Consider the following 13,988-nt stretch of genomic DNA (forward strand, 5'->3'; position numbering starts at 1 on the left):
TACACCGAATGGATCACCGATTTTGCTCATCTTTCGTACAGTTTTAGTACATACTTGGATGTAAGAAACTCGACTCTAGTACAATGTGAGGCTCGAAGTTTTACGAGTTTGTAGAATATCTTACGACAGTACCAACCGTAGGGCAGCAATGTTAGCGCAACTACACGAGACGGCAAATTTGAAGTGCGTCAGTACTTACAGTCATCTACTTAACACATGCATGCTAGCAACTAATCATGTTTCTTCGAAAAAGAGCAATAATTATAATGACAATTACTGTGGTAGCGAGATATAAAAGAGGATCGTGATGAAGATATAATAATGGATGTGATGAAATGAAAACATTTATCTACCGATACATTCATGAGTGTTTCGCAAATACAGTATACGTTATTCAAAGCAGGTATCACCCGATAAGACGTTGCTGCGATACGTGCATGAGCCAATCGATAAATAAACGTGTATTTTATCATGACTCCTTATAATACCATGATTATATCTCGCCACGAATGTACGAAAATGACGTGACTCGTACATAGTACGGCCAAACTTCTAGTCTGTCGCCTTAGGTGTCAACAGTCGGCGTTCTTGTAGGGTGTTCAACAGGCTCATAAAACTTTGAACTTTTATTTCCAGAGCTCGCTTGAAATACGCGCTGCACTAATGCAGCAACTGCTCTGTCTATGTTCTGTACGCGTGGGGAAGACGAGCGACCTGTTGTGTTTACGCTTTCCTTATGAGACTAACAAGGGACTAGTCCAATACATGTCTAAACCTACCTTTAAATTTGTCACACAGGAAAAATACATCAAAAGAAAGGCACTGTAAAAATTTTAGCGTCTAAGGCGTACTGCAAGTGTTTTTTTGTAATATCAAAGTTAGTCATAGAACCGTTTATAGGAGCGGTCTGTAGAGCCCTTCCTGTGTACCTGCAGACGCACGGGTAGGAGAACGTAGCGCCAAGTGTGAGCACTTAAACCATTCCAAAAGTGTCTCAAAACACCAATTTTTTGAATAACTCGCAGTTCATATCGACAGCCAAACTATTACATGTGTTATTGTTACACAAGTGACTAGCATAAGAACAATAATCAAGACAGTGTATGATGCTTCATTAGAGACGTTTTCCCTCAACCAGGACGTCCGCATCTCGTGGTCTAGGGGTTATGCACTATACCAGAACACACTGGTTTTTCCCTCACTCCACTGTATATTGCTTCACACCTCTTAGCTTACATAGTATTATTATTCTTTTCTTCCTACACCTTGTTCATAAAAACAAAAAATTGCTCGCCTTGTACGAGTATAATGTCTTGTGTTATTTTCGCCGGAAGGATGGCATTTCTGTTGTATTTAAGTTTGTACCAATAAAGATCTTTTGTTCATTTACCCTGTTCCTGGTAAAAAGAATAATCATAATAATAATAATAGTAAAAAGGGGATAGCCTTGCTGCCTATAGATAACGGGGTCTCGGGTTCAATTCCCGGCCGAGTTGCGGATTTTTGTCTGCCCGGGGACTGTGTGTTTGTGTTGTCCTCATCATTTCTTCATCATTTGTGAGAGTGACTAGATTGAATTGTGAATAGAAAATGGACTGTGTAAAATTTAGGACTTTGTACGGGCGCTGATGACCGCGCAGTTGAGCGCTCCACAAACCAAACATTATCATTAGTCAGGACTCTGATTTGTTGACATGACATATTTCATAACAATTGCCGTAGCACAGGTCCTATGATAATAACGTGTATTTTCCTGACAATGAAACAGTTCCTTGTTTATTCTGTGTGATCTTCACAAAAAAGTGAAGTGTGGATGATAGAAACAAACATTTTTCTTACACCAGGCACAGCTAATAAAAGAAAAATTAATGCATTGAAGTGTTTCACAGTAATTTGCTAGTTTTGTTTACACAGAATTGGGATGGAGTAAGAATGGTCGTGACCGTTGTTCTTCATATTGTGCTGCATGACAGGCATACCTGATCAAATTCATAAAAATGTGGTGATGTAAACTGAAATGCGCAAATGACCGAAGTTTAACAATATTGCTCCGCTGATAGACATGAAATGACGAAGAACTATCGGAAATTATACTGTCCGAAAATTTTCTGAAAATTGATTTACAGCGTCGCAAAAATTTCTTTATCGTGATGTAGATTCACACTATTAGTCCGGGTGGAATCCGAATTATATTAACAGTCCTTTTGACGGCATCCTAAAGATAAAGGTGTCATTATGTCCAGACCAAGAGCCCAACAAAAGCAATCAATGAATTGTTTTCTGCAACTTGTAAGAGGACGTTTAGGATGTAATATTGAAAATTATTCTCTTCAGATTTTCCACATTTTGCTACAGCGATTGTAAGATTTTTGTAACTAAACAGTCCCTTTTTTTACATTTTTGTTTCTAATTAACTTTGTGGTTCCTGACTACAGATGTAAAGCTGCGTAAAGAGTGACTCACTGTTACTTATCACTAACATTGTTGTACATGAATGTGTCGTAGCAATCATCAACTGCACAAGCGACCCTGCCTTTTTTCGCTCGATATGATAAAGTGCAGTTTGCACACAGTTCTTGAACGGAACATGACTGACTGACTTTATGGAGAGCGTTTTAGGGGATAAAAAGAAGTTATATTTAGATTAAAGTTCAGTCTTGATCACGTTATGTCTGTTTTAATGAGTAACCGGTTTCGGTTTTTTCTATAAAACCATCTTCAGACCCATTGGCTCCTTTGGGCTGGTAGGTGGAGCTCTCCTTGATGCTGTGCAGTCAACTGATCAGTTGACTGCACAGCATCAAGGAGAGCTCCACCTACCAGCCCAAAGGAGCCAATGGGTCTGAAGATGGTTTTATAGAAAAAACCGAAACCGGTTACTCATTAAAACAGACATAACGTGATCAAGACTGAACTTTAATCTAAATATAACAATTAATTGATCACTGTATTCCAGAAATGTTTACCAAAATTGATAAAAAGAAGCTTCAGCCTCACGTCGGCTACATATATCTCTATAGTATTATCTGTTAATGACGTCTTATCTACACGTTTACTTGAAGTAAACTTCGTAATTTTGTGATTTCCTTTTCCATATAATTTCCCGAGTCCATTTAACGAGGTCAGAGAAGCAAGGAAATCGGTAATGTTGATCTCATTTGCATTTTTGAGGGCCAGCTCTCATAGATCTTCCTCAGTAATGGTGTACTCACTCTCACGAACAGTCCACAATTTTTCGAATACTTTTACTTTCACATTTTTGCGGGTTTAATTTTGGCGCATATTTCATACTTCGTGTAAATCTTTCTTCCATTGATACAATTCAAGTTCAGATTTTACAAAACGAAAGTGGCTTTGTACTTTGCTTAACTTTTTACGTTTACTCCCTTCTCCGTTTAACCAAAAAATTTACAGGCTATCCATTGTAACACTACACGATTTCTTTGGGCTAGGAAGGTACTGGACGTTAATGAGCACAACAATCATCATTCGAACCACACTTAAAGAAATCGTCGATTTCCTGTTTCTTCTAATATTTCCACGATTTCTAACAAAATTTCGACACATTTTGAATGTATGCCGAAGAAATTAACTGATAACTTCAGGAGAAGTAGATGATTTCGACTGCATCTGCGAAAAGACAGATGCTGTTAGGAAGCATATACGAAGACACTACAAAGAAAATAATTTCAGTTTTATCTCGATTGTTAACAACTGGCGATACTGCAAAGACAATTGCTAATTAATATGGATATTAAATGAGTTGAAAATTCGAGCGAACAGCAACTGGGAACAACTGTGTTAGAAAAACTACCAATGGAAACTGCAATTTCTTTACAAATTACGACAATGCTGCGCAATGTTATCTGTTTACCGATCCACCTTCAACTGAGGCTATGCGCCTGCTGTGTTGCTCGTGAGCTGCACGCTGCAGATACTGTAGAGGTGTACATTTCTCCAGCCGCCTAGAGAACTACAGATTTGGAAGTTTTCAACACGGTATAAAAATATTTGCAGTGTGTCTGAGAAGCTAAAACTGTGACACAGTGTTTCTTTCAGAATATTCTTTCTGTGCAAAAAAAATTCAGAGCAGGTTTCGAAATGTCAGATTGGACCGTCCCCTTGTCAGTGTATGTCGTTAATGGTGCTGCGGAGGAAATCCATCGAACTGGATTCGCTTTCACCGGCCGAAGTGGCCGAGCGGTTCTAGGCGCTTCAGTCAGGAACCGCACGACCGCTACGGTCGCAGGTTCGAATCCTGCCTCGGGCACGGATGTGTGTGATGTCCTTAGGTTTAAGTAGTTCTAAGTTCCTCAGGTGTTAAGTCCCATAGTAGTCAGAGCCATTTGAACCATTTTTGATCCGCAGCATGCGGCGCCAGTGATGGTGCGGGCCGGGTTGCTGGTGGCGGCCGCCTGCCTCCTGCTCTGCGCCTCGCCCGCCCGCTGCCAGCCCTGCGTCCCGGGCGTCGACACTCCAGGAGGTACGTTGGAACATACAGGATCAAACAAACCTGATTGCCAGAGCATCTTTTACAGAAGCTCGAAATTTAGCGCCAACTTCAACGCGAGACGCTTATAACAGTTTCTGCGACGAAACTTTGTCTCGAAACCTGCAGAAAATCCAAAGAGATTCTGTGCGTATGTGAAGCAATGGTGATACTATCGAAGACAGTGCTGCCAAAGCAGAGTTACTAAACATAGCCTCCGAAATTCCTTCACCAAAGAAGGCGAAGTAAATATTCCAGGATTCGAATCGAGAACAGCTGCCAACATGAGTAACGTAGAAATAGATGTCCTCGGAATACTGAAGCAGTTTAAGTCATTTAACAAAAGCAAGTCTTCCGATCCACATTGTATACCAATTAGGTTCCCTTTAGAGTATGCCGATACAATAGCTCCGTGCTTAACAATCGTATACAACAGTCCGCTAGACGAAAGATCCGTACCTAAAGACAGGAAAGTTGCACATGTCATACCATTCTTCGAGAAAGGTAGCAGGAGTAATCCAGTAAATTACAGGCCCCATATCATTAACGTCGATATGCAGCAGGATTTTGCAACATATATTGTATTCGAACATTATGAAATATCTCGAAAAAGAAAACGGTCTATTGACACATAATCAATACGGATTTAGAAAACATCGCTCTTGTGAAAGACAACCAGCTCTTTACTCGCATGGAATTTTGAGTGCTATTGACCAGGGATTTCCAATTGATTCCGTATTTATCGATTTCTGAAAGGTTTTTGACACTGTACCACACAAACTGCTTGTAGTGAAATTGCGTGCTTATGGAATATCGTCTCAGCTATGTGACTGGATTCGTGATTTCCTGTCGGAGAGGTCACAGTTCGTAGTAATTGATGGAAAGTCATCGAGTAAAACAGAAGTGATTTCTGGCGTTCCCCGAGGTAGTGATATAGGCCCTTTGCCTATATAAGCGATTTGGGAGACAATCCGAGCAGCCCTTTTAGGTTGTTTGCAGATGACGCTGTCGTTTATCGACTAGTAACGTCATCAGAAGATAAAAAAAATTGCAAAACCATTTAGAAAAGATATCTGTATGGTGTAAAAATTGGTAAAAATCGGTAATTGACCGTCAATAACGAAAAGTGTAAGGTCATCCACATGAGTCCTAAAAGGAATTCGTTAAACTTCGGTTACACTATAAATCAGTCAAATCTAAAGGCCGTTAATTCAATCAAATACCTACGAATTACAATTACGAACAACTTAAACTGGAAGGAACACATAGAAAATGTTGTGAGGAAGGCTAACGAAAGACTTCGTTTTATTGACGGGACACTTAGAAAATGTAACTGATCTACGAAGGAGACAGCCTACACTACGCTTTTCTGTCCTCTTTAAGAATACTGCTCCGCGGTGTGGCAACCTTACCAGATAGGTTTGACGGAGTACATCGAAAAAGTTGAAAGGACAGCACGTTTTGTATTATCGCGAAATAGGGGAGAGAGTGTCACTGAAATGATACTGGATTTAGGGTGAACATAATTAAAACAACGGCGTTTTTCATTTCAGCGGAATCTTGTCGTGAAGTTTCAATCACCAACTTTCTCCTTCGAACGCGAAAGATTTTGTTGACGCCGTCCTACATAGGAAGAAACGATCACCATAACAAAATAAGGGAAATCAGAGCCCGCACGGAAATATATAGGTGTTCGTTCTTCCGCGAGCTCTACGAAAATGGAATAACAGATAATTGTGCACGTGGTTCGATGGACCTTCTGCCAGGCACTTAAAGGTGATGCGCAGAGTATCCATGTGGATGTAGATGTAGATATTTATTGTATACTAACAATACAGAAACGTCTGTAACAAAATTCCCCCCCCCCCCCCCCCCCCGTATCTCTTTTCGGATTGAAATGGACGTCAAAGAAAGACAATACGCCGATTATGTAATGAGATGCCCCATAAGCATCTTCATTCGAACCGAGCGAAGTGGTGCCGTGGTTAGCACTGTGGACTCGCATTCCGGGCATCCAGATTTAGGTTTTCCGTGATTTCTCTAAACTGTTCGAGGCAAATTCCGGGATGGCTCCTTTGAAAGTGCCCGGCAAATTTCCTTCCCGATCGCTGACACAATCCGAGCTTCTGCTCCATCCCTTATGACCTCGATGTCGACTGGTCGTTATACCAGATGTTACTTCTTTCCTTTCTTTTCTTAGTTCGATACTGTATAGCACTGCTGTCCAGTTAGTGCATGAATAGTCATACGTTAAAATAGTCGAGTTAGAGATATCGATGACGTATCTAAGGGTATTTTTTAAAACTGATCTTCCTCAATAATGTTGTAGCATACACTATTTCATAGACGGTATATGTACTACAACAACAGTTTTTTAAACACTGATTGTATCATTTATTGTTTGGACATGTCAGAAATACTCACGAAGAGTAATAATAAGTTAAAAGTAAATTACCTCATATTGAACACCCGGGCTGCTACCTTCCAACGTGGCCACCACTCTTACGGACATGTACCGTGTGCAGTCGCAGTCCTGGCCCGTTAGTACCACTACCACAGGAGACCGCATGTAAATAGCAGACATAAACAAAACTCGCTAGGCTGTTTTCAACAAACTCTGACACAGCCTCCACGGAATCGGGGAGTGCCACATCGCCGATTTGCAGCGCGTAGGTCTAAGTAAAGAGTGCTGCAATCGCGATCATCACATTCCTACGCTAAATCGCGCGCCCTCTGAACGCCGCGCCAGTATCCATCCGTATTTAGGCCGCCTCCTGGTCAATATGCGACCAGTGCACTCTCCATGCTCCACGCTGTCCGCATCTGCAGCCCATCAAACAGTCGTCTTCGCAAACGCCGTGAAAACCTGCCTTCCAACGCTCGCTGAAATTTCGTCAACCGCTCTCGAGCGCCACGCTGAGCTGAAAACTGCGTCTGAGCTGTCCTCGAGATCTCAAAGCTGCGCTGGAATTCCGTCTCAATAGTGCCCGAGCCCACGGCCTCGTTGGACCCTATCGTTTATCTTGTGCAAACACCCGTTCTCCTCACCAGGAGCTACGCTGTACGTGAACCTCGTCACCGTGAGCACCTTCCAGGCCACGTTAGGGACTTACTTCTCAGTCTGTAACCTAATAGTGTGGATACTCATCCTCAAAAGCTGTGTGTTGAGTTCTGTTGCTTAGTTAATAAACAAACAGTTGTTATTGCTACCTGTGAATTTCAGTTGTCGTCTGTCACGTCCCTCGGTTACACACATTAAACTTGTCGCTGGTCAGAAGTAACTACAAGACATACACTGACGGAAAAAAATCGCAACACCAAAAGTAATTGATATAGAGTAATAAGATTTCGGAGATACATTTGTCTAGGTAATATACAGGGTGTTCATTTTAATTGGAGACTCTGAAATATCTCGAAAACTACACATCAAATGAAAAAAAGTTATGATTCCAATTTGTTTGTGTCGGAGGGGGGAATCCAATGGTACAACACTTGAACCTCCACCTCCACTCGTGCTTTGATTGTGGGGGGAGGGGGGGGGGAACTTTTAATCTTCAATGGGAACCATCGTTTTTTATTACAGATTACGATCCTATGGCAAAATCAACATACGTTCTGTCTGAAGCATTTTCTTCGTTTCGCTGCAGATGGCGCTGTAAACGGAGGAACAGAAAGGTACACGACCGTAATTTACGACATACTACTCAATGGCCCATGAATATCCAAACGCACGTGGGACCCCATCTCCATGCTGTGGAGTTAGGACAGACCAGTGTTTCATACCTTATAACTGGAAACCCCATTCGCAACGTTGTATTCCTCCGACGTATCGAACAGGGCACTGTCGCCATGGTTCGAGGCGAACGCTACTCTACTTTCCGAATTAGAGTAAGTGTTCAAACGTAGAACCGCCAGTCAGTATACTTAGTGATTCGCTTTTCAAATGACCGCACACAGGAGAGAAGCGTATCTGCAGGAATGTCAGCACAGATGTTTCTGCTGCGGTCGACCATGTCTTCAGTTGGTCGCTGTGGCCGAGCGGTTCTAAGCGCTTCAGTCTGGAACCGCACAACCGCTACGGTCGCAGGTTCGAATCCTGCCTCGGGCATGGATGTGTGTTTCTTAGGTTAGTTAGGTTTAAGTAGTTCTACGTTCTAGGGGACTGATGACCTCAGAAGTTAAGTCCCATAGCGCTCAGAGCCATTTGAACCATTTGTTAGGAAGCCTTTTCTGAAGATATTGGTCCGGTGTGTAGCCTTGGACGAACTAGAAAGAAGGATGGTAAACAGTTCAGACAAGATGAGTGTAACAGCTTTTGAAATGTGGTTCTACTGAATAATGGTGAAAATTAGATGGTACATCGAATAACCAGTAAAGTAGGACTGAATCCAAACTGAGGAGAAAAGAAATATATATCTTCATACATATTTCGCAAGCCACCTCAGGTGCGTGGCGGAGGGTACCCTGTACCACTACTAGTCATTTCACTTCCTGTTCCACTCAAAAATAGAGCGAGAGAAAAACGACTATCTACATGCCTTCCTATGAGCCCTAATTTGTCGTATCTTACCTTCGTGGGCCTTACGCGCAATGTATGTTGGCAGCAGTAGAATCGTGTAGCAGTCAGCTTCAGTTGCCATTTCTCTAAATTTTCTCAATAGTGTTTCTCGAAAACAGCGTTGCCCTCTCCCCAGCGATTTCCATTTGAATTCCCGGATCATCTCCGTAACCCTTACGTGTTGTTATAACCTGCCGGTAAGGCCGGCCGGTGTGGCCGGGCGGAACCGCACTGCCGCTACGGTCGCAGGTTCAAATCCTGCCCCGGGCATGGATGTGTGTGATGTCCTTAGATTAGTTAGGTTTAAGTAGTTCTAAGTCTAGGGGACTGATGACCGCAGATGTTATGTCCCATAGTGCTTAGAGCCATTTGAACTAACATGGCGGCAACAAATATAGCAGCCCGCCTCTGAATCGCTTCGAAGTTTTCCTTCAACTCGACCTGGAACGGATCCCAAAGACTGAAGCAGCACTCAATAATAGGTCACACCAGCGTGCTATATGTGGTCTCCTTTACAGGTGAACCACTCTATCCTAAAATTCTCCCAATAAACCAAAGTCGACCATTCGCCTTCCCTACCATAGTTCAAAGTTACGCCCAGATATTTAAACGACTATCAAGCAGTACACTGCTAATGCTGTATCGGAACAATAAACGTTTGTTTTTCCTACTCACCCGCATTAACTTACATTTTTCTACATTTAGGGCTAGCTCCCATTCATCAAAGCAAATGGCAATTTTGTCTAAGTCGTCTTATATCTTCCTACAGTCACTCAACTTCGACACCTTATCGTACGTACACTGCGGCATCATCAGCAAACAACCGCAGATTGCTGTCCACCCTGTCCCCAAAATCATTTATGTACCGCGCAGTCCGGAACCGTGCGGCTGCTACGGTCGCAGGTTCGAATCCTGCCTCGGGCATGGATGTTTGTGATGTCCTTAGGTTAGTTAGGTTTAAGTAGTTCTAAGTTCTAGGGGACTAATGACCACAGCAGTTGAGTGCCATAGTGTTCAGAGCCATTTGAACCATTTTGAACCATCATTTATGTATACAGAGAAGAACAGCGGTCCTAGCACACTTCACTGGGGCACTCCTGACGATGCCCTTGTCTCTAACGAACGCTCGCCGTCGAGGACAACATACTGGGTTCTATTATTTAAGAAGTCTTCTAGCCTCTCACATATCTCTGAACTTGTTCCATATCCTCGTCCCTTCGTTAACAGCCTGCAATGGGGCATCGTATCAAATGCTTTCCGGAAATGTATATACATAAACGATTTGGTGGACAGGGTGGGCAGCAATCGAGCGGTTGCTTGCTGATGATACTGTGGTGTATGGTAAGATGTCGAATTTGAGTGACTGTAGGAGGATACAAGACGACTTAGACAAAATTTCCATTTAGTGTGATGAATGGGAGCTAGCCCTAAATGTGGAAAAATGTAAGTTAATGTGGATGAGTAGGAAAAACAAACGTTTAATGTTCCGATACGGCGTTAGCAGTGTACTGCTTGATACAGTCAAGTCGTTTAAATATCTGGGCGTAACTCTGAACTGTGGTAGGGAAGGCGAATGGTCGACTTCGGTTTATTGGGAGAATTTTAAGATAGAGTGGTTCACCTGTAAAGGATACCACATGTAGGACGCTGGTGCGACCTATCCTTGATTACTGCTAGAGTGTCTAGTGTATTTAAACGACTTGACTGTGTCAAGCAGTATACAGCTAATGGTGTATCCGAGCATTACAGATTTGTTCTTCCTACTCATGCGCATTAACTTACATTTTTTCACATTTAGAGCTCGCTGCCATTCATCACATCAACTAGAAATTTTGTCTAAGGCGTCTTCTATCCAGAGAACTACACCGCTCCTATCACACTTCCTGGGGCGGTCTTTACGATACCGTTGTCTCTGTTGTACACTAGCCGTTGAAGACGACATGCTAGGTTCTGTCGAGCCACTCACATATCTGTGAACTTATTCCGTATGCTCGTACCTTCGTTAACAGTCTAAGATAGGGCGCCGTGTCAAATGCTTTCCGTAAATCTAGAAATATGGAATCTGCCTGCTGCCCTTCACCCATTGTTCACAGTGTATCATGCGAGAAAAGGGCAAGCTGAGTTTTGAACGAGCGATGCTTTCTATAACCATGCTGATTCGTGGACATAAGATTCTCAGTCTCAAGAGAATTTACGATCTTCGAACTGAGAATATGTTCAACGATTTTGCAGTAAACTGAAGTTAGGAATATTCGTCTGTAATTTTGGGTGTCCTTTCTTTAACCCTTCTTATATACTGGAGTCACCTGTGCTTTTCTCCAGCCGCCTGGGACTTTGTGCTGCGCGAGAGATTCACGATTAATGCAGGCTAGGTAAGGGGTCAATACCGCAGAGTACTCTTTGTAAAATCGAACTGGGATTCCATCTGGACCTGGTGATTTATTTGTTTTCACATATTTCCGTTTTTTCTCTACGTCAGGGATACTTATTACTCAAATAATGGTTCAAATGGCTCTGAGAAGTATGGGACTTAACATCTGAGGTTACCAGTCCCCTAGACTTAGAACTACTTAAACCTAAGGACATCACACACATCCATGGCCGACGGAGGATTCGAACCTGCGACCGTAGCAGCAGCGAGGTTCCGGACTGAAGCGCCTAGAAGCGCTCGGCCACAACGGCCGGCTTTCTTATTACTATGTCGTCCATACCGAAGTCTGCCCGATGGTCAGACGATGGCCTGTTTGCACGATTCTCCTGTGTGAACGATCACTTGAATGTGAAATTTTAAACTTCGGGTTTCGTTTTTCTGTCTCCAACTGCCACACCAGACTGATCAATTAGGGACTGAATGGAAGCATTAGACCTGCTTAGCGATTTTACATAGGACCAGAATTTTATCGGGTTCTCTGCCAGATCTTTTGCTAAGGTGTGGCGATGGGAGTTGTGTGCTTCGCGCGTAGATCTTTTCACAGATGCACGAATCGCTACTAACCTTCCCTTGTCATTTGCGCGTTCTCTTTCTAACCGAGAGTGCGACAGCCCCTGCTTCCTCAGCATCTTCCACATTTTGTTATTAAATGATGGTGGATCTTTTCCATCCTTTATCCACTTACTAGGCACATAACTCTCCAGACCATGATTTAGAATCTGCTTAAGCTCTGCCCATAATTCCTCTACATCCATCTTACTAGAACTAAGTGATGTTAATTCACTGTTTAAGTGAGATGCTAACAACTACGTACCTGCTCTATCTAGTAGAAACACTCCCCTAGCCTTCTTGACTGATTTATTAATTTACGCAATCATATTTGCTATAATGACATCATGATGCTAATCCCCTTTTCTATACTGACATTGTCGATAAGGTCCGGCCTATTTGTAGCTACATGGTCTAAGATACTTCCACGGCGTGTAGGCTGCCGAGCTAGCTGCTCAAGACAGTTTTCAGGAAACGTGTTCAAAAATATATTGCACTGTGTCGACAGACATACCAGTCTGTACTCGGTAGGTTAAAGTCGCCTCCAACTAGTATTGCATGGTCAGGGTATTTACGCTCTACTGACCGTAGACTTTCTTTGAATGACTCCAAAACTGTCACACAACTTGAGTAAAAGAAGCGTGACACTTTCCTACAACAGACACAAATCAGAACACGGCGCACAGGTCCCAGTAGAAACGGACTCACCGGTCAACCGGAGTTGCTTTGTGTTGTAATCTATCCCTTCCTTCCTAGCTACAGCTATTGTTCACAATGTGCAAAGTCTTTACTGAAGATTCCAGAAGAGTAAGATTACCATAAACTACTTGGTTTACTTATCTTTTCTTGCAGAATTGGCTCCAGTTTAGGGGTCTCATTCTTGAAGCTGAAATTCTCACATTTTAGGTCCTCGTGGTTAAATTTATCTTACATTATTTTGTCACATATTAGCATATCACACAGTCCTTTGAATTTTCACATTAACAAAGTCGAAATTACATTGTTCGCCGAAAATACAAAAATACGTCCGATTACATCAGAAGCTTGCTCACTCTACGGTAATAACAATATTCCAAAGAGTTTACAATTTTTCTTCACAAATGAATTTCTATTAGTTTCGATTATTATTTCATAAATAATCCAGAAATGAACGTAATAAACAGTACTAGCTTGCGTAATTAATAACAGAAATTTTAAGTGTGGCAAATAATTCGTAATTTCAAATGTTTCTAAAAACTACTCATATAATTTTAACAGTACATTCAGTATTTATCGATTATAACATCCAAAATAACAATTCCTATTCATCAATTTTAGCTTGAAATGTAACATATTGTGTGTGAAATTAAATGAAATTTTTCAGAAAAACAGCTGAGATAATACTGACCTGTCCAAAATTCGACAAATATTATTGGTATCGACTACTACTGTTGAGGAAAAGTAATGCTAGAAGAGAATGTCCCGTTACAGTGTCTACATCTACGTTTATACCCTGCAAACCAGTGCGAAGTGTGTGGCAGAGGGTACGTTCCACTATACAAGTTATTAGTGGTTTTTCCTGTTTCATTAACATATGATCGTGGGAAGAATGATTGATTAAATGCCCCCGTGTGTGCTGTATTCAATCCAATCTTGTTCACACGATGCCTATGGGAGAGATACTTAGGGACTAGTATATTGCTACAGTCATCATTTAAAGCCGGTCCTTGAAACTTCATACGTAGGCTTTCTCAGAATAGTTTCCATATATCTTCAGTAGTCTCTCGGTTCAGTTTCTTCACCATGTCTGTGACACTAGCATGGATCGCAGGAGTGATTTGTAAACAATTTCCTTTGTAGATTGATTGTATTGTGTCAGTAAACCGAAGGATACCGCCTGCTTTACCACCGAATGAGCGTATGTGATCATTCCATTTCATACTCCTACTAAGTGTTACATCCAGGTATTTGTGTGAGTTGAC

The 13,988-nt window shown here is 42.0% G+C and overlaps 1 protein-coding gene across 4 annotated transcripts in view; it reads left to right on the forward strand.

The window, feature by feature from the left end:
• LOC126248028 (cytokine receptor-like) overlaps positions 1 to 13,988 on the forward strand; it is a 475,141-nt gene that overhangs the window by 136,220 nt on the left and 324,933 nt on the right. For all 4 annotated transcript variants that reach the window (XM_049948628.1, XM_049948625.1, XM_049948629.1 and 1 more), the window contains one exon: positions 4,369 to 4,483. In XM_049948628.1, coding sequence (XP_049804585.1) covers positions 4,384 to 4,483 — 100 coding nt within the window. In that variant the 5' untranslated portion in view covers positions 4,369 to 4,383. The remainder of the gene's footprint in view (positions 1 to 4,368; positions 4,484 to 13,988) is intronic.

This window comes from Schistocerca nitens, chromosome 3 (genome assembly GCF_023898315.1).
Source record: "Schistocerca nitens isolate TAMUIC-IGC-003100 chromosome 3, iqSchNite1.1, whole genome shotgun sequence".
Lineage (NCBI taxonomy): Eukaryota > Metazoa > Arthropoda > Insecta > Orthoptera > Acrididae > Schistocerca > Schistocerca nitens.